We start from the raw sequence: 24,994 nt of genomic DNA, 5'->3' as shown, positions 1-24,994 counted from the left end.
CCAGTTTTGGGCCCCCCCGGTACAGGAAGAACATCAAAAACCTGGAGTGAGTTCAGGGAAGGGCCGCTTGAGACTTTGATCTCTTTAGTGAAAGCAAAGATCCCTAAGAATAATACTTGCATGCATTTTGCGGTTGGGTTGAATGAGTCTACAAAAACCAGATGAACTATAGAGGCGGGGGAAAAGGGCGTTTAGTGTAAGCTCCAGCTTTTGTGTTACTCCGTGTCTTTCCCTCTTTAGAACAGATACCTTTATGGATTCTAGTTCACGTGAGAACTATAAAATAACATAATAAATTAATTGAAGGAAGGTAAACTGATTGTATAACAGTATGAAAGCACCAAAAAGCCATCCGTTTGGAGAACTTGACATCTTTCACGTTAGGTCTAAGGGATGTGTTAGTGATCTAAACAATGAGTGTTTTCAGTTGCTGATTTTTATTATTCTGTTCTTGTAGTCATTCTTCTAAATTGTTTTATCTGTAGCCATACTTGTTCAGGAAATCTGTTGTGCATAACAGGAAAATGTTTTAGATTAAAGTATAAAATGGTCACTTAGCTTGATGGTTGGATGGAAACTTTAGCTACTGTGGCAGAATTTTGATTTGTAGGAAGTGTCAGTCAGGCATATAAATGATGCCAGAAAACAGTGTCATTTGTTCTTGAGTTATATGATTATAAGATACTGTAATTTGTTCCTTTGGAGTCTTCTAGTGTTTAGTTGAAACACTTAAGATATGGAGGAGGGAGGTTTCCCCAGAAATGGAGTTCATTTGTAAATAAAAATATTTTGTAAAGTCATTAAAAAATAATCTTTCTTGAGGTCCTGGCTTTAATAAATTAATCTTGTAATAAGAATACAGGGTCTGGTTAGCACAGCTTCTGGCCGCAGGAGGACATCAGGAATGTAAATTAAGATGTGAAAACATGGATGTTGTACCAAATAATAGTATTATACTCCTAGTCTTGTCTTGATTTCTAAGTCTTTGGCCTATTTGCATAGCTATATAGCAATATTTTTTTTGCACAGAGAAAAGGCTGAGGGCGGAATACCTATAGGGAAAAATTAGTGCATTAAGGCCTACGCTTCAGGCGCTGATTTTTAAAATATGTATTTATTTATTTCCCCCCTCCGTTGACCTTTAAGAGCACAGGGCATTCCCTTTGATGACTAGAATTAGCTGGTACAGCTTTCCAGGTCCCGTTAGCTGATATAGGCAGGATCCACAGGGGCAGGAGCAGATGATGATTATAGCTTTTTCTCATGCTGAGGTGTTTGGTGAAGTAGAGTCATCACCTGAAACTTGCTGATAAATCCTCACCTGGCCAGGGGAGGGGAGGGGGAGGGCAGCATCTGGGCACGTACCCCAGGGCTGCTTCAGGCTGGGGTAGCACCGACTTCCATGCTTCAGCGCCCGCACGAGTGCAAGGCCAGGGAGGGCACCTTCTTCAGCAGCGTTGGGGAAAAGGAGGGTTTTGTAGCAAGGGGAAGTTTTGTGGATGAGCGAGCTCTGCCTCTCTGTCTGGGCTTTGGAGGTGCCGTGGCTGTGAGGGAGGTGAGCTGTGGGTTGGCCGTGGGGCTGGTCCCACACAGATGGTGCAGAAGGTATGTCAGCACTTGCTTCTGATTTTTGAGAAGTATTTTGCCTCCTTTGAGTTCTGTTCTCTTGAAAGTCCTAGCTGATGTAGAACTGAAATCACCTTCTGTGTGGGTGATTCTGGCAAGTCCTCTAAGTCTGCATCTAATTGTGAATTAGCATTTTCTTTGTAGTCCTTTTTTTTTTTTTTTTTTTTGATTGTGCACAGCAGTGTGGTTAGGTGCAATTTTATGGTGAAAGGAAAGATGCAATAATATTTTAAGTGTGTCAGGTCTCAGTGATGTCTGTAAGAATTTGTATGTGGACATGAACAGCATATAAGGGTATATGGATGATACTTTTGTCTTTCCTTAAACTCCTCTGGTGCTGGCTCTATTCAGTGTTTTATAAATGTGGAAAACTGTGCTTGGATTATGGAAAGCATAATTCTGAAAAGCTTTATAAAAGAAAGGAATACCCATTTTTTTGTTGTTTCAGGTTTGACCGTTAGTTTCATCTAGCCATCCTCCTCATTTCTGACAGCAAACAGAAACCCCACATGGAGCAGTTTGGTTTGCTTAGCCAAGCAACTTTTATTATACCTGGCAGAGCATGAAATCGTGCAGCAGGGTTCTCTGTAACTGACTTTGGAGAACAAGCCTGTGACAACTCTTCAGCTAGAATATTTTGAGTTTCTTTAGAGTATGTCAGCACAGAATGCAGCTGTTGCCATTTAGCTTCATCCAGTGACTACTTCAATAGTTAACAGGGCATTTTAGGCAAAATGAAAAAAACAGAGGGTACAGTACTAAGAAAAAAGTTGTGTCAGTCTCATATGTTGTTTGGATACTGTCTCTGTTCTGGGCTTAAAAATATCCTGAAGTACCAATACAGAGTGCAAAACTATCAGAATGTATTATGAGAAAGACAGGGAATTTCTGTTGCCAGTGAGAACTGCTGGCTTTATTATTACAATTGAATAGCATTTCTGCATCCTACACAGTGTTGTTAATAATTGCTCTTCTTTGAGGACTGTAGTAGAGGAGTTGCTCCAAGGGACATAGAGTCATCATATACCACAGTGTAATTGATAATAAAGATGTGTTGACTTAAAGGAAAAATGCTTTCCTTATTACACAGTGACATTTTGCTTCTGAAATCTGCTTTAAGGAAAAAATATTTCAGCTTATTTACAGATATTTTAATGGATATTTTGTGTGTCAGTCCAGTTTTATGGCTCCTTTTGGCAACTATCACAGCTTGGTTGCTTCAGTATATAATGTGACCTTGATGCAGGCAGCAGAGTGAATTGCTGCTCTCTGATGGTTTTGTCTGGTTTGATAAAACATGTTCTGCATGTGGATAATAATCTCCATAATGGTAAATAGTGCTAATGAATTTCCTTATTGTAAAATGTTATGTTAATGATATTTTCCCTGGAAGACTGACATGATGCTTCTCCTAGAAAACTTTACATTTTTTCAGCATTTACCCATATGAATGCCATTTTCTAGCTGTGTCTGTCTGGTGTGTGAAAGCTTGCATGTCTTGTACCCAGCGGTATTTGCCGGAGCTTCCCCTAATGAGTAGAACAGCAGCTCTTCTTGCCACCCTCGTCCTTTCCATCATCAGTTCAGTGAGGAAACTCTTTTTTTCTGTATTGTAAGCAAAGAGCTCATGAGACTGGTTTAGAAAAATGAACAGAAGACTCTTGAGAAGGAAGGGTTCCGGTTTATATATTCCTCCTAAAAAGCATCTTTTTTTCTGAAGCATATTCTAATAGAGGTCTGGCTAGAGTTAGTACTTCAATAGCTACTACTTCTTTTTATTCCAGAGGATGTTATTCTTCACTAGAGAGCACGATTCTTTTATTTGTATGCCCTCTGGCCAGTCAGTGACTCTGGTAGAGCAAAACAGGAGGGAAGGAGTTATTCTAATGACATTCAGTCTAATACTGCTGTCGCTGTAGGAGGGAAGAGGAACCGTGAGACACCCAGTGTAGAGACATATAAGCAAATTCGGTTGTCACTGTATGTCTGTGCAAGCAACACCAGCTGGCCCTTTCTTCTTGATGTCATATTAGGAGTTCGTGGCAGTTGCCTCTGCTTTTTTGGTGTCAGCACCATCATGGTCTTCTGGCTCGTTCTTTGCTGCTGTGTACCGAGTGACCGGGTGGTGGTGTCACTGAAAACAGTACTGCTTACCTACCTCCTGCCCGCTCGGGCTGCCGCCACAGCTGCTGTGGATATGTACCTGCACTGCACATAGGATGGCCTTCAAAGGATTTTTCCAGTCTGTCTGAAGGCTGACAAAACCAGAAAAATAAATGTATGTGTATTTATATGTATGCACAGGTGTGTCTTCCCACTTGTGGTGGAAATGTGCCGCAACATTAAAACTAAAAGTAACGCTTTTGTGGGCATTGGGTACATACGGTAGCAGAAGCATCACTGTGGGGTGGCTTTTTGGGGCAGAATTCTGAAATCCCAGTTACTGATGGACAGTACTTGCAGGTGTTGCCGTTTGTACAGTTCAAGTTACACTGCTTAATGTAGTATTCTTACCCTGTCAGTTTTAAAATACAGTTGCAAAGAACAGAAGCCTTCTTACATAACAGCCTTTGTTAACAGTCTGTAGTAACAGTCTGTCAGTATTGAACTGGTTCAGTAGCTTTTAAATTCTGAGAGTCGGGAGATATACATGCAATATTTTATTTGTTTGTTTGTTTTATGCTCAGCTGAGCTAGATGCTGAACATGCACAGAAGGTTTTGGATACGGAGCACACCCAGCAGATGAAGCTAAAGGAACGTCAGAAGTTCTTTGAAGAGGCCTTCCAGCAGGACATGGAGCAATACCTTTCTACAGGATACTTGCAGATAGCAGAGCGGCGAGGCAAGTTTTAAAATACCTTCTATGTAATCCACAAACTCACAACTTGGAAGGGTCAGAGTCAGCAGTAGTTTTAATGCTTACAGGTAAAGCATTACAGTGTCTCAATTCTTCCTCGGTGGAATTGAAACTTTAGATAAGCTCTTTAAACAAACTTTGGGTTCCAGGGGAACTAGGCACCTTCGAAAATCAGTCAGACTCTCTGCTCTGTGTCTGAGAAAATGCAAAGCGCTGAAGTACATCTGGAACAGCACTTTTCTCTGCAGCTGAAGAGTACATCCAGCTCAGTGTTGTATTTCAAAACAGTTCCCAGGTGATAGCTATTTCCATTGTCTATGTAACATGCAGAGTATGTGATTAGGTCATGGGAGATCAGATTGAGTGCTCTCCTTATTATGAGATGACTCAAGTCTGGCATCTCCTGACTAGTTACAGCACAAGAATGCCACAGACTGCAGACACTTCTGTGTGGGAGGTAGCCATCTGTTGGGCCAAAATGCAGGGACTGTAGGACCAGAAAGCAAGCAAGCAGGAGATGACATCACTCATGTGGCAGGAAAAAATGTAGAGGTTCTGTCCCCACTCCAAGACCAGTTCTGCTGTCACTTGTAATGTCGGAGCAGGGAGTACAACCTAAGATTTCAATTTCTCTGCACGAGTGCTATAAATGCTCATCTGTAAGGTGCTCTTACAGATGTGAGGAGTCTTCTGAGGAGTGGGATATGTAAGTCTAAATTCCTTTGGTCTGGGAAGGAATTGAGTTTGGGTCTCCTGCTTTCGTATAGAGATAGATAGATACAGATATAGAGATATATGTAGCCCACTTAGGCTAAAAGTGGGCATTGTCACTGGCTAGTATGGGATGCACAGCTCTGTTAGAGGGTTAGGGCACCTAAATTTCTGAACTTCAACACTGTAGTGTAATGCACAACACATATAGAGCAAAGAAACTGTTTTAATGAAAGATTTGATCCTGCGGTACAACTACAGAACTATAGTATATTTGGAAAAAAAAACCAAAGCAATCAAATTACAGTATTTCATCTCAGTTCACATATGAAGGCTTTTAATAGTGTAATTGTTAAATTTAGCTAACTCTTCATTGTAATATTTGATGTTTTATGTGCAGCAACTGGACTTAAATCTGAGTACCCCTGAACTTACTTGTTCTGTGTCTGTATGTTTTATTGTTCAAGGAAGACGATGCTCAGCCAAATATTCATCTAAGTATTTAATTCCCTTATTAATTGTCAGTATTATATTGACAACAAGTAATTTGCTTGAGTAATTAATAATGTGAAATCCCCGTGCTGAGAGAAGGTGTTGGGTATCAGCCTAGGTTTTCCATACTACTGTCATTTATTAGACTGAGTGAGGAAGAAGAGAGGCTGCTCTCTGTTAACATTATTCCTTATTTGTGAATGCCCGGGTCCCTTGTACATTGACACATAGCAATTGTTTGCTTAAATGTGTTTGCTTTTCTCTAAAAAGACTTTTAGTTGAGAAAATTGGAAAGAAGTGTTGCAAAATGGAAAGTTTCAATCTTTGTCCCTGAGCCCCAATCCAAGCATATTCCTGGCAGTGCTATTGCTGTAAAAACCGTTGCTAAAAATGTTATGGTTTACAAAACCAGAAATGGACATTAGTTTCATGAGAAAGATAGCAGAGAGTACTCTTGGATTTGGTCTGTGAGTGCTGCTGAGCAGCTCCTGTGGGTCTGCTCCTTCCATAGCTACTTTAATTATTACTAATGCATACAATTATAGCAGCTATTGAAGCCTCTGTAGGTAATAACATCACGTAGCTGACTGTCCATTTGCTCATTGCACTCTCTCTACTACAGAACCGATTGGCAGTATGTCTTCCATGGAGGTGAACGTGGACATGCTGGAACAGATGGACCTAATGGACATGTCTGACCAAGAAGCACTTGATGTCTTTTTAAACTCAGGAAGTGAAGACAATAACATGCTTTCTCCCATGCTGGGTATGGTACTAGTAATGTGCTTGGAGACAAAGTGATAAATCACCGGAATTGCTCTAATTTGTAATGGATGATGATAGCTCATGAAACATTACACTTTACCTAGATTGAATATTTTTCATTAGCGGTTTTCAAAACATTAGTGTTTAGTTGCAGTACAAGAGAGCTTGCTGCAAAACTACTTGATATTTCTGGACTGTCTTTTTTTTCCTGAGTTACTAATGCTTCATGTTGTGTTTGTCACAGTATGGATAGGTGGTGTGTTACATACTGCTTCTAAGGTGCATTTTTCTCTTTCTATTGACAGAGGACATTTTAACAAACATCAACAGAAAGTTTGCGGCAGTTAGGGGGTTTGGTTTGGTTTTGAGACTGCTTTCTTAGAATTTGTCCAGAGTTTTGGCATTGTGAAGTAAATTTGAACCAGTTGCATCGTGTAAGATACTCAGTGAGAGATTGAGACATGGTGCAACCCAGCAGTTCATTCTCATATATATTCTCATATATATATATATGATAATATATTTATATATAATCACATATATATATATGTATATATATATATATATGAGACAATGTTCTGGAAGCTTCTGAATAGTGATTCAGATACTGCAGCTCTTTTATGTAGCCTTCTTACTGCTAGTGATGTTAAATTGGATTAAATTAATCCAAAATTTTGTTTACATGTTCTGATGAACAAAAGCATATTTACCTTTTGCCATGTTGCAGTGTGCTGAGGGATCTACTTAACACAAGGGATTTGTAATACTGGATACTTTATCCACCAGGGATATGTGTTTCCTTAGTTAAAAACTTCAGTAGTAAAATGCCTTTTCCCAAAAGAGCCAAAATGAGTTATCTTAGGGGAAATGATGAAGCTTCTTTAAATGTACTTTGGATTTCTTTTGAAAATACAAGTTTGAAATCTTTTTAAGGAAGTATTTACGGTGAAGAAACGGTATACTTTAAATCCTATTCTATGTTTTGGGATATGTAAAGAAAAATGTTGATAATATCCTGCAGTAATTTTCTTCCTCCCTATCTAAAGGTGATTATTACCTGCTGTGAACATGAAAAGCTTACAGTAAGTAGTCAAAGCACACTTGACTACTAAAGGTTTTTGTGTTTTACTGTAAAAACTAAATTTACATGGCTGGTTTTGGATAAGCATCCAATCAATGCATTATTAAAGTTGATCACTGTTTGAGCATGCAAGCAATTATAGAAAATGTTTTCCCCTTGCTGGGTCTTTGTCAGATGTTGGACCAAGAAGCTTCATGTCTTGACAACAGACAGCGTAACTGGTTTATCTAAGGAGGTGTAGAAACTACTAGATGTGGTTGTTTTTCCTAAATAGGTGTAAAATTTAGTAGCCTTTGAAAAAAAACATATAATTTATTTTGTGCTGTAATGTGTTACAGTGTGTATGTATAGATACTATATATATATATTTATTATCTATGTGCACCTGCACTGTAATACCGTGTACCGGTGCTGTAATGTTCTAGCACTGTACCCTGACAGCAGAGGATGGATAGGCTTGCAGCAAGGCTTACTCCACTACAGTTACGATTCACTTCCCCCTGAATGAGAAGGGATTTTTATGCTTGCTGTAAGGACCTGGCACCCTCATGTCAAGCCAAATATGCACTAGTCTCCCTTCTCAGAAAAATGAGGTGGTTTAAAGATAACTCTTCATTTTGCTGTCAGTGGAGAACAGCGTTGGGCAGGGCGAGATTTGCTTAATTTTCCTGAACACCACAGAATACAGGTAAGTTATCTTAGTAACTGCTAAAAATGAAAATGGGCTCAAGACATTAAAATGTTTTCAAATTTGTCTTGCTATAAATGTTGCCAGCTTATTGGCGCTAGCTTCCCAGTAGTAAGTTGAACTGAAAAAATTGACTCGCTGTGCCACTCCAGAAAACTCCTCTTCTATGGGCGTTGTGTAAATTAATGCATGCTGGTGCGCACAACACAAAGACATCTTTAGCTTGTCTTTAAAAACATCTTCCTAGGATTGCTCGTGTTCAGTATGAATTCATGTGCTCCCTGAAGAAGCAACTCCATAGAGCTGTGAGGCGGCCTGGCCTGGCCTGGCACAGCGGCCTGGCGTGGCAGGGTGCTTGGCCTGCAGGCCGGCTCCCAGAGTTGTGAACGTTGCCCCAGATGTTTATCAACTTGTGTTTAAACCCGAGACCTGCCGAGGGCATGTTTCCCCCTGGGGTTCCTGCGTCCCAGGGAAGCCAAAAGAATGTCCCGTACGGGGCTATTTGCTGTCCAAGTTTAGGTCCAGAATTTAGATTGCAGCTCGTTAGGGCAAGACATGTGCTGGAGCAACAGGCTGGTACAACAAGCTTCTGTTGCATCCAGAGGCCGTGATGACTGTTTTCTTGTTAAAATTTAACACAGATACTTGGTAAGGCTGTGAGGAAGCTGTGTGTCCCAAACACTTGTTAGGTAGAAAAGCCAAAAAAGGCTTTATTTGGCAGATTACATAGTGTTTAGATATTTCCCTACTTTAACATCTTTCTTACTGCCAGGAAGCGTCCAGAGAAAAGGATCGAAGACAATTTTGAGATCTGAACTCTCAAACTGCAAGCAAACACCATTGCACTGAACTTTCTTAGAAGTCTTTTTGCACAGGCTATGGAGGAAGCATAGTCTTAAAATCCCACTCCTGTGCGCTTGAGCTGTGATACAGCTTTACCAGAGGAATACTTTCATGCTGTGGGCAAAAAACTGTTTTGCTTCTGCATCTTGATTTTTAGTCAGAATGGGAGATTACTGTTATCGCCTGTCTCCTAGTTATTTTAATTTTTTTTTTTTTTTTTTTAATTTCACCCAGCCTTATTTGTGTTGTTCAGCGGGACAGTTTGTCTGGAGGATTTTCCCACTGGTAAAAATTTTCAGCATTTGCTGGAGTCTGAACGGACTTTATCAAAGTCAGAGTGAGGAGGATTAAGTGGTCTTGGCTAACAGGCAAACCGGACACCAGCTGTGTCTCTGAACAGTCAGGACTCCTGCAATCTTAGCTGACTTGATCTCAAGCGTTAGCAATTCTAGAATGAGCGAGAGACATACATACCCACCATCAAAGACAGATTAAAACCAGCCCGTGGCTCGTATTTGAGATCAACTTCAGAAAAGCCAAAAGGCAGCTTTGTGTTTTGGGCAGGTTTTGTAATGGTGCTTTGCAAAAGCAGCAGAACAGCCTGAACGCAGCCCCTTAACCAGCGTCGAGCTCCACTGATACAATGACTTCTCGATTCCCTGGCTGAGCCACAGCTTGATTGTTGTTGTTGTTGTTGTTTTCCCAACTATAAGGGCCCGAGTCCAACACCTACGTGAATGAGATCAGTCTCCAGGTTCCGAGCCAGTCTGAATTACGGCAGAAACTGTCTTCGCTGTCATCAACCTGTACCGAGTCTGCCAGCCAGGATGCGAGCGAAGGAGAGTCTCCGGTTATTCAGTCTGATGAAGAGGAAGTTCAAGTGGACACTGCTCTTGCTGCTGTAACTGAAAGAAAGGGTGCTTCAGATGTTAGTGATGAAAGTGACTCTCAAACTATTTGAATCTTAACACCATATCCTTTAAGAATGACTTCTGAATGAATGAACCAGTGAATGAAGAGCTTGCCTGTGTAACAATTTGCTAACCAAGCGTAACAGCCAGATCTTTTTACCTAGTAACACCGCCTTTTTACAAAACTGCCAGTCATGGGGAGGTTGGGGTTTTTTTTTTTAAAAAAAAAAAAGCCTAAAGCACACACACTTTAACAGTAGTCTTGGGGCTCAGGGGAGCAGTAAAACTGTTGTATATACTATGTATAAGAGAATTAAAGGGGAAAGAAACAAGTTACTTTGACCACTAACCTTTAAATGGCTGATGGGAAATACTTAGACTTGATGTGTAATACTGAACCCAAATTGTTCCTTGCATGTTTTCAGCTGCTGCAACTGAAGATTTAGGATCCAAACCAAAACGAAAAGTAATTTTCTACTCTTTACTACCTACTGTCTGCCTACTGCCTTTGTCTACTAATGCAGCAGTGTCTACTCTCTCTCACTTCTTATTCAGGACCAACTTAGTTATCATAGGTGTTAAGAAAAAAACAAAAACAAAAAAAAACACTGAAAAGGAGGAGATGCATATTGAAATGTTACACTCCTCGTGGAGCAGATATCTTAGCATTGTATAAATTTACTCCTCTTTTGAGATAAAATAAAGTATTTCTATCCCAACCATGTCTTTTACTTGATTACCCAAATATTTTTATCCATGACAGTGAACAGAGGAGACTAATTCAGCAATCAGAAAAAAAAAAAAGAGGTTATTTATCCTGAGCACCAGTGTAATTTACTTTTTCATGGTAACATCTGTTTGACTACACTGATGCAAGCCAGCAATTTAAGGGAAATAAACCCGAATGAATTACAAACGGTGTACGTTTGATAAACCGTAAGACTTCATCATCATCATCATCATCTTCCTGGCATTTTTTTCTTCAGTCATTTTTCTCTCTGAAAGTGAGGTCTGAACATGTCTAACCCCTGTTTCTTGTCAAGTCTCACGCTCTGTTTGCAGGGATCTGCTCTCCTTCGAGAAGGCTCCTGGCTCCTGCTCTTCATGCACGGAGGGAAGGAATGTAATCGGAAACAGTGTAAGTAAAAGGACGAGCTGTGCTGTAGGTCCCCTCCAGAGCCCTGCCCAAGCCAGCTGGGAAGGGGCCAGTTTCCTTAAGGATTCACCCTCTCTCCTGGTGCCTGACAAAGTATTTCCTGAGGCCTCTCTGGAAAACGAAAGCTAGGAGCTGGATACCTACCAGGTAGATAGTTACTATTTAACGAGGCATCGGTTGAAAGACGTTTTTCTTCAAGGAGCTTACTTTACTCACTCGCTTTCCAGAAGACAGACAAAATGTCAAAAAAAGTTTTGTTTTTTTATTAAACCTCGTAGTACAAACCTGGGAAGTAAACAAAAAACTGGCAATAAACAACATGAAGTCTTTCCTTACAAGGAAAGAGAGCAGAGCAGCGCTAATAAATTAAATGTCAAACTGTAAGCCATAGTCAGAAGTTTACTGTCAAGAGGGAAAAGTACACAGCAAGGCCATAAAAACCAGACAACCACATTTGAAAACACTTGACTCTGTTTATGTTATTGTTAAATATTCCAAAACAGTTCAGTCTTCTGCAACAACAACCAACAAATTGTATTATAGGACTTTCCTGACAGTCACCACTGGCAAGCTCAGTGCAATATGGGTAGCTACGGTATTGTTGAATTCAATTACGAAACAAAACAGTTTGTGAAAACATTTTCCCTTTTTTATTCCACACATACTGTACACACAACCAGAAAAGGGCAACAGCTACTCCATTATTATTTTTTGTTGTTGTTCAGTGATGTAAGCAGCACTTATAAATGTTACAAGAAAAACCCTGTAAGCATCCAATCCAACCGATGAAGAAAGTGAAACGTAAGGCTTTTCTTCATCTTGTCTCTTCGCCATCCCTCCCCCCACCCCAAGAAAAGGCTCAAGTATTTAAAAAAATTTACAGGCATATGTACAAAAGTGTGATTTTTTTTTTTTTTGTTACAACATGAAGAGAAAAAATAGACAAGATGAAAGCAAATGCATTTTCACATTCAAAAGAAATATGCAGACCTGCTAGTGGCTCTAAATGTGATCATATAATGAAACAAATTCAAAACAAAAATTAATGCTTGACTGTGTAAAGGTGTGGAAAAACAGCAGTGGAATGGAAATGGAATGTTAGAAAGATTGCACGTCTATGACAAAAGAAGCACTTATGGCTTCAATCACTTTTTTCTTTTTTTTTCTTTTTTTTTTTTTTTTCTTTAAAGGATGCTATTGAAGGGTTTTTGATAAAGTAGCCAACAGCACCAAAAAATAACAGAATGGATTTCCTAATGAAATCAGGCACAGTTTTCCCTCACATGACTCCTCAAGGCAGGCAGTCTTTTTTCCTCTTTTTTTTTTTTTTTTTTTCATTTTTATTTTTCCCCCTCAAAACAGATGCATAGTGATGTGCTGGTAAAAGAGAACATACTCCAAATCTCCTCCTTTTGCCTACAGTTAGGAAACAAAGTCCATCTTCAGCTGCCATAACCTCCCAAAGAAAGTGTGTATTCTCCAATTTAAAAAATTACAAAACTCATCTTGCCGTGACAGAATAAAAGACATCCAAAGTAAAGCAATTTCTTTCAAGTTTTTGTCTCCTATCCCTTTTCTCTCTAGAAAAATCTGCTCACATGACTGGAGAACAAATTATAAAACACATCAAACTTTAACCTATTCAAAAAATGGGTTAAAAGCCTTTTTCACAGTTACCAAAAAGGCTTTTTATTTTTTCAGCCATAGGGACAATACAAATTAATATTTTATCAGCCCCTTGCCGGTTTTAAAACAGTGAACATACGGCAGTTTAAAAAAATCAGACTGCTGTATCTATCTATTCTAAGTACAAAAAAAAAAAAAATTCAACAGTTTAATGCTAAAACAAAATTAGTTCTCTAAAACCAGAAGAAAATCTTCTTTAGAGCTAGTGCAAAGACAGCTTGTATTCTACAGCAAGTACTCCAAACTATGGTATAATAATTACAAAAAATATATATAAATTGACAAAATGAGAGTGTTGGCATCTTCAGGATTAACTTGAAGCACTTTTGGATGAACTGGAGGATGAAAGCCTAGATGATGGCACGTCAACTGTCGCTCTCTTACGAGGTCCTCTTTTTGGTGTAGGCTTGCTGATACAGTTCTCAATGCTGCCATTTTTACCAGATACTTTTCCACAGATTTGATTGACTAGACTGATTATTTGTTCCTGTTCAGGAAGGGGGAAACAAAACACAAATTAGCATCTACTCTTTCTCCAGACACATCTGATTGATGGATGGACAGAGATGGAGTGCTGCCTTTTTGACTGAAAGCACTTAACTGGGGGGGGTGTGTGGAAATCTATAGATTTGGCAACTGTGCAGAAGCTTGGCTCAGATACTACTTATTTACAACCAGGAGTTCTGTAAAATGTACTGTGTGGTGCTGCCCTTGCTGAAGCTTTCCTTCTCCAAACCGAAAGACAGTAATCACCAGAAGTAGAAACGTCTGAGCTCTGGCCACTAAGCAAGAATAAAGCAGCTGGGCTGGAAGGTTACCTCCCTAGGGTCAGAAATGTTCTTCAGATACAATTTAAAACCCATTGCTGAACAAAGTTATAAATGGCATAACTAGAAATCCGCAGTAACATTGCTTCTAATTTACTATTTACAAAAGGGCTTCAGGCCCTTGGCACTGTGAGCAGCAAGAGCCAGGGGGCCTTGGACTGCACGCCAGCATCTCCTGGCTGCAGCGTCACCCCCGATTCCATTGCTTTCAGGGATTTGCCCAAGTTTGGGAGTGAAGGGGGGCAGATTTTTCCTGACCTGGCTGTCCCATCCTAGTAAGAATGTTGAGGAGTTACCTTTTGTGCAAAGTTGAAACAGCTTCTTAATTAAGTCTACCTAACCATTAAGTAGATTTAGCAAATGGCACTTGACATGCAGGTTATCTCTGTCCCCAGTCACAGCCCTCAAAAAAAATTCTGTAGTTAATAACCAGGCATGCAGTTAGTATCTCTCAGAAACGTAGAAATTTTGTGGCAGCTTTTTACATTTGGAAAAAAAAAATGATCATCCAGTACTGGAAGAGAGGTTTTCTTGCCTTTCCCGGCACAGTCTAAAACACCTACTTTGTAATTATAAAACTTAGCAAAACAATTACTGTATGTGATTCTGCTGAAAAGAGTGGCTTTGAAAGCCTCAATAGAACTCAGTAGAATCTGTGAAAGCACCAGCTGTAAGGGACCGAATAATCTCAAGAGCAAGTGCAATACATGAAAATTTCCGAATAACTTCCTGAAACTCGCCTGCGTTTATCGCATTACACTGGGCTTCAGAGGTTGTGCTCGTTTGTGTCTGCAGTACCTCCTCCCAGCACAGAGCCTACAACTAGCAGTGAGCAAAGCCACGCAGGCATCATCCCCCTCAGCCTTACTTCGACCTCTTGGGTTTCTTCCCCCGCCTCTACGCGCGTACGTCAGAAACTGCCGCGAAGCCCGTTTCCAAAAGCTGCTTCTCCCAGCACTGATCCCTCAGAGCTGATTTTGTCATTTCTCCCCCTGCCTCACTAGCCACAGGTCGGGCTAACAGTGCAATGCTCCCCCGCTCTGTCCCCCCCCCCACACACACACAAGGGACAAATGCAGCCTGGCACAAGCCCAGAGCCCAGGCACTGACCTAAATCACCGGCTTGACTTCTGTCGTTATTCATCATCACCTTTGCTTGAAGCCATTACTGGCTGCCATCTACAGGTTTGCCTTAAAGAAGGTTCAGTTATCCACAGGGAGGAGTTATGCTAAAGCACAGGAGTTCCCAGAAACGGACCAGCCAGCGCACAGCCTCATGCTCTGCAGCATCCCAAAGCATTACATGGCTTCTCTGCCCTGTAACCCACGTTCATGCGGTTTATGCCTCAGGTTTCCTCTCTGTAATCATGTTCCCCTCTCTTTCTTTTACTTAGAGCATAATAAAGCGCCTCCTTCCCACGCCAAAAAAAGCCCCAGGCACAGTCTCCTGAGGTCTTGGCAGGACAAAGGCAGAGTTAAGTCTACTCCCAAGTTTTCAGTGCCACAGCTCACCAGCATCACAAGGCTATATCGTACAGACCTCATCGTAACGGTACATCATTTTCAGTCCCCGACAAGACTTCTGTTTTTCCACGTGCCGCAGGGCACACTCCAAGCAGAAGACAACATTTTCATTCTCCTGTACAACCTGTATAAAAAGGCAGAGGCGGGAGAAGCGGTGCAGTAAGCTCCAAACCGTAGCCATGTTATGCACACACTATCAAATTACTGACTGAATTATTAAACCTGAATTTTACTACAAGTGAGTGGAAGGAGCTGTAAACAAGACGCATAACACCTTGTGGAACGATTCAGACTCTGTAAGAAGAAGAAAGTACATATCCCTTTTCGAGTGCTAATGTTGGCAACTACGTGTAATTTTTTGAAAACCCACCAATTGTAACGAAGGCCAAATCCAAATAATGATGTATGCATAAAGCTTCATTAGTATCTAATATGTAGCCTCAAGCTTTCCTGAAAGCAGCCATTTCCCGTAACTCGTAAGTGCTGTCTTGAATAAGAATCAGATCAGAAGCTTACCCACGGGATTCTCTACTGTCTCATTCGGCAGAGGTCACATTTGCTCAGCTGGCCACCTGCCGAGCCCACATACTCAGCCTGGAATTTGACAACCAAGTTGACTTTTTGTCCCTTACTACCGTTAACAGCGACAAGGAAAAATCCCTCCTTCAACTACACTTCATCCAGAGCAAGCAGACCAGAATTAGAAGGTTTTGATTGGCTGGTTTTGGGTTTTTTTGTTTTAAACAAAATCATTTCAAAGTTACTTCAAACTAGTGCTGCTTCAACAGTCATGTACAGATGGAGTATATCATAGGGAGGGAAACCGGCTACGTGTGATCGTTTAACAGTTACATTATATTTCCATCAAAAACCTAACACCTATAACCAAACAAACCAAAAGATGACAGAAAAAAGAGCTTGGGTTTTCCTCTCTCATATTGGTCATATTTGACTATATTTAGTTAAGGAATTCCTGCAAAATGTTGAATACGGCAGGAATGTGGGTTGCAACTTGCTTTATACCCCCATTTTAAGTATATAAATTGATTATAAGCACTGTTTAGAAGATGGATCTCACAGAAAAATATTAACAATCATTTCCTGGAGATGAAGTTTAAATAACTCACTACACCAAATGTCAGAGACAAAACGCAGCTCGTGCTAGAGTTAACTGAAAAGCTGCAGCATTGTCACTGACAACAGTTACACGCACTGTATGACGTGAATTTAAATATCTGATCTTGGAACTATGTGGTACCTCAGCCGGGGGGAGGGGCTCTTGGTATCTTTAATGAAATTGCTGTATTTCTAGCTGCTCTGCGTACAGCTAAAAACCTGAAAGGGTCGCCACAGTGGTGACACCTGCAAAAACCGGTAGGCAATTACTTCCAAAAAGAGAAAGTTTACGAGCACGACTTCTATTTCTGAGCAGACGGGTTGGCAAACAGCAGCGGAGCTCGATAAGATAGGAGACCTCTACCCTGCAATCTGGCTTGCAGGGAAACTGTTGCAGCAGGGGCTGGAGCGGCGTGCCTGAGACCTGGGGCACGTACTGGAGTTGCTAGCTCACCCCAGGTAAAGCTCTGCCATCACTTACTCCTGCTGGCAACCTGCAGGTATCTTCCTTACCCCTCCCAGTGCAGTGCAGACATGCTCAGGGGGGTCTGAGCGACTAGTTCATCCCTTCCTTTAGCCAGAGATGACTCTCTCGCCACGTGCTGTCTCTCAAATGCTTCTAGTCCCTTACAGGACCTTAGGGCGGAGGGGGGCAGTGGCCAAGGGTGTCACTCACCATGGAAAGATAGCACAGGTGCTGACAAATCTGACATCTCCTCTCTGACGTTTCTAACTGCAACCACTTTCGAGGCTTTTTCTTCCCATCCATCCCCGTGCTGCTGCTGTCGTGGCTGCCGTAGCGCGCTGAAGAATGGAGACCTGCCTCGTAAAGCTGCCGCCGCTGCCTCAGCTCCGTGTCCCTGTGAACGTTTCATGCAGTTAGACATCGGCATCGCCTCGTCCCACCACATAAGCCATGTACAATCACCCTTTTACCACGATCACCACTGAAACCTTAGCTCCACACAGCAAAGCCCTGAGTGTTGTTGGAGGTTGGTGCCGCTCCCTGCGCATGGTGAGAGACGGCCAGCGCCGCAGAAACGCTGCCTAAGTGCAAAAGCTATCTCCGGATTTTTAACAGCGACCACTGTATCAAGGCAGTGGTTCTCAAACTGCTCCACAGAGAAGTGGGGACTGCCGAGTACTTCCTGGAGGTCGATGGTTGCTCGGGGCCATGCGGAGAGTCGGGAGATGTGGCTAACATGAGTGTCATTCCTGAAGTTGCCCAAAGCCACCTTGAGGAGGAGGAGCCGTTGCTGTCAGGAGTAACACAGCCACCTTCATCAGGAGGCAGAGATGAACCAAGGACCTGCTGCCATGAGGTGCTTCAGGCAGGAAAGGGGGAGCAGGGCAAGTGATTGTGCCACAAGACGAAGATCTTGCTGTACACCCAGGGGAAAAAGAAGGAGATGTCAATTAAGAGTAAAGACTAAGCCCTCCAGCCGCCCTTCACCCACGGCGTCTGCAAGGTGAACTGCACTTCCTATGCTGAACTAGACAGCAGTAGGAGAGCTGGTCAGGTTGGAGCTGAGTGGAAGACAGCAAGTGTGGAGTGAGCCGAGCAGATGGAAGGGGAGAATAAAAAAGCTCACCACCAGACACAGCTGAAGATGGGTGGAGAGCCAAGCTAAGCACATGGCATGGGCAAACTGAGCAACCAAGGCAGATCAGGAGAGGAGGCAGCAAAAGACTCAGAACAAACAAGCAACACAAAACAAAGGGGGGGAAAAAATATGGCACGGTGTTCCACTTTGGTCGGGTTTTGTTGTTGGGGATTTTGTTTTACATAAGCAGCTACAGGAAGGACCGATATCCTCCAGAGAATTCCAACCTAAGCGTAAGAACAAGTTTGAGAACCACTCTGATAGAGGTCGATGTGATGGTCTAACAGCAAGTACCAACAATTTCTGTTTCACATTTCGCACTTGCAGACTTTTCCTCTTCGAGGGGAAAAAAAAAAAAAAAAAGCGCTCGGAAGTGGTTATTCCCACAGGGGAACCAGCTGCAGGTAAAGCAGTCAGCACACCTCTTTGTATTTCTTTCTGAACACTAAAACAACACATGGGCTGTTTTCCCCTTCATTATGTCACTGGAAATTTTCCAAATGAACATGCTAGTTAGTTAAATACAGTTTGTAGGTTCCATTCATCAAAACTTTCTTGACATCTCCAGTACCAGTTGTCACAAACTTGAAAGATAGGTAGCAACTACATGGTAGGGAACAAAAGAGAAGATCATTACACAGGAAGCCAGGCAACATTGTATTTTCTTTCTTTTTTTTTTTTTTTTTTACCTATCTTAAGAGAAACCCTAGACATGTTTCCTTAACACTGGAGAGAAAAAGGAGTGTGAAGCTTTTTTTTCTTTAAAACGCTCAAGTTCTAAAGCAAGGTGCATTAGCACCCACGCACAAGCTGGTCACTTACTCAGTGGTTTAAATCAAGACAACTCGCTGTATACGAAGTGCCTTCTACAACTGCAGTCTAACAGTCTTGATGCTGAAGACAAGGGTTCCTGGTGCAAACCCTTGACAGGGGTGGACCGACAGTGGCTACTGATGCCAAAGGGTTGAAAAACTGAAGTATTTAACCACTTGGCACCGTGTAGCTCGCCTAAAGCATCAGGAAATCTTGACTCTCGACACCAAGAATCAACAAAATAAAAACCCAAGGCAAACTGTAATTTTAATTCTTTGACGGTGCCCAAATTAGGGAGTTCTTAGAGTAAGACACCTTAACCATGGGCACTCCCATCAGATACAGCCAAGGAAACTGCTTCTCCCACATGTGGCTGTCTTGAAGTATGTTTGCTGGGCTTTTGCTTGGTTAAGCAGGTGAAAGACGTGTCTGAAAGGGTTACTTACGTCATCCACCTCTGGTGTCTGTCAATGAAAACAAAGTAAGTACGACAGGCCCCCAATTCGTTACCTGAGCTCCCCAAGAAGTGATGATATTGTACTCAGAGTCGGTCCGTTTTCCTTCTTTGCTTCTGCTGTTGCGATCTGATAAAGCAACTTTTCCATTGAAAATGGTTTGGCTATACGTCGTCTCTTCATTTCCTGGGACAGAAATTGCCAAATTAGTTCGTGAGCAAATTTGAAAATAAAGTGTTATCTAGAACGATCCCAAGGTAGCAAGAATTAAAAGTCTTTTAAAACAACTAAAAGTACAAGCTTTCTAGAGTCCAAATTAAACAAAGTATTTCTGTTCCAAACTTATATCCAGCACCTAACTTCCCACTGAAATAAACTTCTGTTATAAATCAATCTTTTTGGTGGAAAGCCAGGTGCCCGAGTGCTTTGCTGAATTGGGTCTTCCTCTTGAAAGGACTAAGAAAGAAGATTTTCTGCACGTGCTTTAGGTGAACCAATGCCACAGAACAAAACTTGAAAACCTAAACCAAATGCATGCTACCAGGCAGCCACCGTGAACTGCTTTCTCAGAGAATGCCCTAGTGCCTGTTATATCTGACATTTTCTTTCAAAGTCACCAGTAGAAAGCAATGCACGATAGCATTTGTATTCTCCTTATATGCTTCACTGTGAAATTTAATGCAGAGAAAAGTCTGCATATACAAAGAGAGTGAAACCAAATGCAAGCATTCCAGTGTCACCGCATTTCAGGAATACCCTTTTTTCAAAAAAGAAAATTAAACTTCATCAGTGGAAAAAACAAGAATAGGAGAGATGTGAAGAAAATGAGGAAAAAATGAAAATAAGAAGGATGCCCAGGCATAGGTTAACAAGCAGTTCACCAAAGTGGAGGAGCCAAACACCACCTCAGAATTCCCTCCCCAAGAATTCTTTTCCTGTGGGGGCCAAGAGGAGTATCCCAGTCACTCCAGTACTACATTATTCGCACTCTCAGCCATCCAGTAAGATCCAGTCTTCCGACTGACTTGAAGCCTAGGACTGCTGTGATTTTGCATCTTTTACAGCACCAAAGAGGTAACTGGGGCTTAAGAATTAAAGACAACAGCTAGCAAAACAGGCAGATGCCAGGGAGAAGAGACAACAGGCAAAAGACAGGATTGCAGTTCTGCTCAGTTTTGCCTGTCACCAGTTCCCCTCTGCTAAAGCTTTTAAAGCTGCATCTCTCACTCCTGTCAATACAAACGGAGGGATTTTGGTAGCTTTAACCCTTTTGATAACTCTTACGTAGGCAAACTCCTTGATTTACTCTGCAGTTGGGAAAAGTCTAGAGTTTTCCCAGTGTCTGAAGAGGTAAGTTTTGTTTTACGTAGTGTCTGAGAAGTTTCAACGGATGCCAACACTGCAGCCTTACGTGGAGGTGCCGCTTCAGTTAGGAGTTAAGCCCCCAAAACACCTACTCATCACAAAAATGAAGATTGATCTTTAACCTTCAATTTTTTTCACCCCATTTTGTAACGATCCTTACATGCTTTTGGTATTTGTTTTATCAGTACCAATACTTCATGAAATCCATTGTTTTTAATAGCACAGACCGCATGCATTGAAGTCCTAACACACATATCATAAAATGCATTTGTAACCTTTGCTGACCAAAAAGCGTTCAAAAGAGTCTCACAGGTAAGAAAAACGTTCTTCAGAAGGTTCTGCCAGAGCCTCCCTGGGGTGGGAACAGCTGCACTTCCAGGAGCAGTAGGAGTTTTGTTGCCTGTTAGATTCGCTTAGCGTATTGTCCGAGGCTGCGTAAGAAGAGCCACCCCAGGCCAGACCAAACGCCCGCACAGGCGACACACGGCCGGGATAAAAGGCCACAGGGCTGGAGACAAAACCGAAGGGGAAGGTACGCTCCAGCTGGCTGCCAGCTCAGGGACCTCCTCAGCCCGCGACAGGCCCGGGCTGCGTTCAGCTCAACTCACCGGGTCTTGGCATTTCTCTCTATTTCTGAATCCACGTACATTTTTCTCTTCCACACAGTAATGAGATATACAGATAAGTACTTTAAAACAGACTCTGTTTGCTTTTGACCTGCCGCCTAATGATTTCTCTTAATGACACATTTCTCAATGCTGTGAGAGAGCGCTAACATTCATACCACAATTACCATCGCCCTGCCACCCGTGATCTGGTCTTACTATCGTACGTGTCTTGGTCATCAATTCTCCAGGCTGAGTAGTCCTCTTATATTTAATAGAGAGGCTAATCCGTACCTTTAATCATCAATCTCCACCGTGCTTTTTCTAGTTCCTCTATCTTCTTGTTGCAATCAGGGATTTGGAATTGCACAAGTATTCAAGCCGTGGCCACAGCAAGAGAACACACAGTGCCATCGTGACGCTTCTGCTTTGCTCTCTATTCTCTCCTTGCAATTCCTCACATCCAAGATTTACTTTTTGAAACCTCCAGAGCACCTGGCTGGCAGCTCCACTAAAATCCAAAGACCTCTTTTCTCAGGAGAAAGAGCTCATTCAGAGCCCATCACTGTGTCTGTCAAATTAGGATTATGTTTTACTCCTGAGTCATTTAAAAATCTATGAACCCATTTTCTCACTCAGTATCATGAAATCTTTCTGTAACACCTCATAGCTTTAATTTTTGCTGTCATTACCATTACCAGCCTGAGTATAAAGGATTAGTGGTGCTATTCTCTTCCCTTTCTAGGTTATTTACGGATACGTTGAACTGTACTGGTCTTAGTACAAATTCCTGAGGAGCACAGAAAGAGACCTCCCTCCATGATAAAAACTGACCGTGCATTCCCATCCTCTGCTTCTTTTAAAATCAATTATTTTTCAGTGCATGAACTTTCCCACTCAACCCACGGCAGCTTGATTTCTTTAAGAGCCTTTTCTAAGGAACCTTGCCAAAAGTCTTCCAGAAAAGCTCACAGACTCTGTCAACTGCAACTCTTTTGGCTGTGCATCCTTCCAAAAGTTTCGAGGCCTGGGGGCCATGACCTCTCTGCAAAAGCCAAGTTGATTGCCCTCATCTCATTCTTTTCTACATTTCTTTTTTCTTTTGGCCCTTAAGAAGACGTTCTTTGAAATCTCTTTCTGGACTGCATTTGTGTGTATTTACATGCGTCTTGCTAGAGCAGTTGTTTTATTTGCATTTTCATCTTCTGGACACAAAAGGGATTTTTTGGTCTCATTTTAAACAGACTCCTTTCTCCTGGTGTTTAGCCATGCCAAGTTTAGTGGGGGTTTGCCTTTTGAGATTTTTCTTTTGCTAGGCAATGTGCATGTGTTGTGAGCCCCTAACGCGGCATCTTTAAGCAATTTCTACGCTGCACGCAAACACTTAACCCTTCTTTCTGCATTCTCAATTTAACAAGCTTCCTTGTTTTTATGCGAGGCTGTCTTTTGAAATGAAACACCACAGTAGTGGATATTTTGCTTTTTACTGCTTTTTCAAGGTTCTTAACCTCTGCTCACCATCACAGCGCAGCTCCTTCATAATGATGTTTTGAACTGGGCTCCACCATTGCCGAGAAGCGAGACGACAGCTCTTGTGTGGATTTCCTGACCCAGAATTTTGGTTCTGGCATCGCACTCCCAACACAACCCCCATCCTAGTTAGAGGGAGGACGCCAGCAGTTTCTATCACCATCGTCTGTCCCGTCCCTGCAGCTTCTCTCACCTCCTTTGGGACGACCCAGGCGATGTCCACCCACCATCTGGTTTGGCGAAGCAGGAGGAGCGGACCTGCAGGGCCCCCCGGGCGCGTGTGCGCACCAGGTGCACTTCTGGAGTGCCTCTTCCGATTCGGTTTCCTCTGAAAACAACCCAGTCTGCTCAGGCTAAAACAGCTCCGTGACAGGAACCAAGGAGCGGTAACTGTGCGGCCTTTTAAAGGCGTGCTCCTCTCCCGAACTAAAACTTTGTTTCCCCCTGACAGCATCTTGGCCGGACAGTCAGGAGCACAGTGCTAATACCACGCTTTTCCTATTTAAGATGGGAAGATGGGTACGCAGAGATTCTGTCACTGATAACAGAGTTAAACCTGGTTTCTTTGACCATAAGCTCTCTTCCGTGTGCAGCAGTGCTGCTCCAACTGAATGACTAACTCCTCCTTTCCTATGTCCTCCTCCTTCTATTCCGGTACCGGCTGAGTCTCTTCTTTCCACCGAGTTCCTAGTAGGCCCTCCTCCACCAAAGCCCTCCTTTAAACCCAGGCATTCTTCCTTATTTCCAAACCTCTAGACCAGAGTGCATTAATTTAGTCCAATATTCTGTTTTCCTGTTTCCCAAGTGAGTTTTCCTGACTTTGCCCAATGCCTTACCCGAGGATATGGAGTTAGCCCTTTGCCATTCCAAACACAAACTCTTTCACCACAACTGCAAACCTTCTCCTCAACCTTAGTTTAAAATTTCAAAAGCTCTTAGGGTGTTTTTTAAAAGCCAGCAACCTGGTTCCATGTATGGTTTAGGTGAAAACTGTCTGTCCCTTGACACAGGCTTTATACAAGCTTTTTCATTCCAACAGTTATCCCAACTCCTCATAAACTGAAATCAATGCAATTTCAGATGCAGAATTTCATTTTTCCATATATTAAAGGAGATTGAGCAGTCATTCAATACAGAAATAAAACATCATTCAGTGATATAAAGAGTCACTATAAAAAAATCAGGTCACAGTATCACAGAATGAAAACAGAGTTCATGTATCGAACTGCTGAAAACTGTCAATATTGCTGTTGAGACTGGACAGGCAGGAAAGTACAGTTGTTTGTCAGAGTTCATTAACAGTCCAAAAGGGGAATCTTGCTTCTTACACAGAATGTCTCACAACCTCTGAAAAGCACAACCCCGGCCAGCCTTTGAAAAAGGCAAAGTGCCTTGTCAAAGTGAAGGAACCAAGGAAGAATTTCCAAAATTTAAAGGAGTTAAGAACATAGGATAGTTTGAGAAAACAAGAGGAAGGAAGGAAAAAAAAAAAAAGTAAAAGGAGGAAAAGAACAACGCAGTAGATGTTCCAGAGCTATTTTTATATAAACACGTATCTGTGGTTCTTGTAAAGTTTGTGAGTACTGTGACTTCCATTTCCAAGGTAGATTATCATAGATTGGAATCTGCTGGATTTTCAGTCAGCTTACATTTACCCAGTGCAAAGCTCTTAAAAATTAATCAAAAGAAACTATTCTTCAGAATTTGAGGCACCAAGAAGAGCTTTTTAATTGCTGCATAGTGATTTCTGTCTCTTACAGGAGTGGCATTTTCACAATATTAAACAAGTGTTCAGTAGAGCAATAAATACAGCATATGGAGTTAATATAATTGTGTACCTTCAGACAGAAAAGGTTAGCTCAGGATTCTCATTCCTTACCTACACACATGTGCAATTCTCACCTTCCCCCAAAATAAATCTGTAATAAAATAACCTTTTATTTCAAACTAAGTTAATATACAGTTGGTATAACCAGGCTGGAAGAATTCCATTAACCCTAAAGAACCAAAACCTAACTGTGGACATATTTACATTGAATTACTTACTAACCGCTTGGTCTGAAGCTGTAAATAATAATTTACTAGTGGCCCAGCTATAAAAACACTACCAAAATAGCATCTGCAACCCATAGCGTATCTGCAGAGGTTGGGAACACCGGTAGTGACATATATTCTTTGACCAAGAACACAGAAATGTAGCCAAAACCATGATGACTGGACAATCCACCTGTTTTCTTCTGCTACTTCTGCAGGCAACCTGCCTCGGTTCGTTGTGTGAAAAGGGAACGGGAAGCGGATTCTAATACACATCTTAGTATCAGATGGGCTGGTCAGCAAA

The 24,994-nt window shown here is 41.8% G+C and overlaps 2 protein-coding genes across 5 annotated transcripts in view; one reads left to right on the top strand and one right to left on the bottom strand.

Moving 5' to 3' along the window:
• DTNBP1 (dystrobrevin binding protein 1) overlaps positions 1-10,694 on the top strand; it is a 70,367-nt gene extending 59,673 nt beyond the window's left edge. For all 3 annotated transcript variants that reach the window (XM_042806805.1, XM_042806807.1, XM_042806806.1), the window contains exons 8-10: positions 4,314-4,469; positions 6,310-6,453; positions 9,778-10,694. In XM_042806805.1, coding sequence (XP_042662739.1) covers positions 4,314-4,469; positions 6,310-6,453; positions 9,778-10,025 — 548 coding nt within the window. In that variant the 3' untranslated portion in view covers positions 10,026-10,694. The remainder of the gene's footprint in view (positions 1-4,313; positions 4,470-6,309; positions 6,454-9,777) is intronic.
• Positions 10,695-11,758: 1,064 nt separating this feature from the next.
• JARID2 (jumonji and AT-rich interaction domain containing 2) overlaps positions 11,759-24,994 on the bottom strand; it is a 223,709-nt gene continuing 210,473 nt past the window's right edge. For both annotated transcript variants that reach the window (XM_042806804.1, XM_032987760.2), the window contains exons 15-18: positions 19,212-19,342; positions 16,961-17,144; positions 15,185-15,292; positions 11,759-13,304 (exon numbers count right to left, since the gene is read on the bottom strand). In XM_042806804.1, coding sequence (XP_042662738.1) covers positions 13,128-13,304; positions 15,185-15,292; positions 16,961-17,144; positions 19,212-19,342 — 600 coding nt within the window. In that variant the 3' untranslated portion in view covers positions 11,759-13,127. The remainder of the gene's footprint in view (positions 13,305-15,184; positions 15,293-16,960; positions 17,145-19,211; positions 19,343-24,994) is intronic.

Source organism: Tyto alba, unplaced genomic scaffold (genome assembly GCF_018691265.1).
Source record: "Tyto alba isolate M040663 unplaced genomic scaffold, T.alba_DEE_v4.0 Super-Scaffold_48, whole genome shotgun sequence".
NCBI classification, from domain to species: domain Eukaryota; kingdom Metazoa; phylum Chordata; class Aves; order Strigiformes; family Tytonidae; genus Tyto; species Tyto alba.
This window is presented reverse-complemented; position numbering and strand designations above follow the sequence as displayed.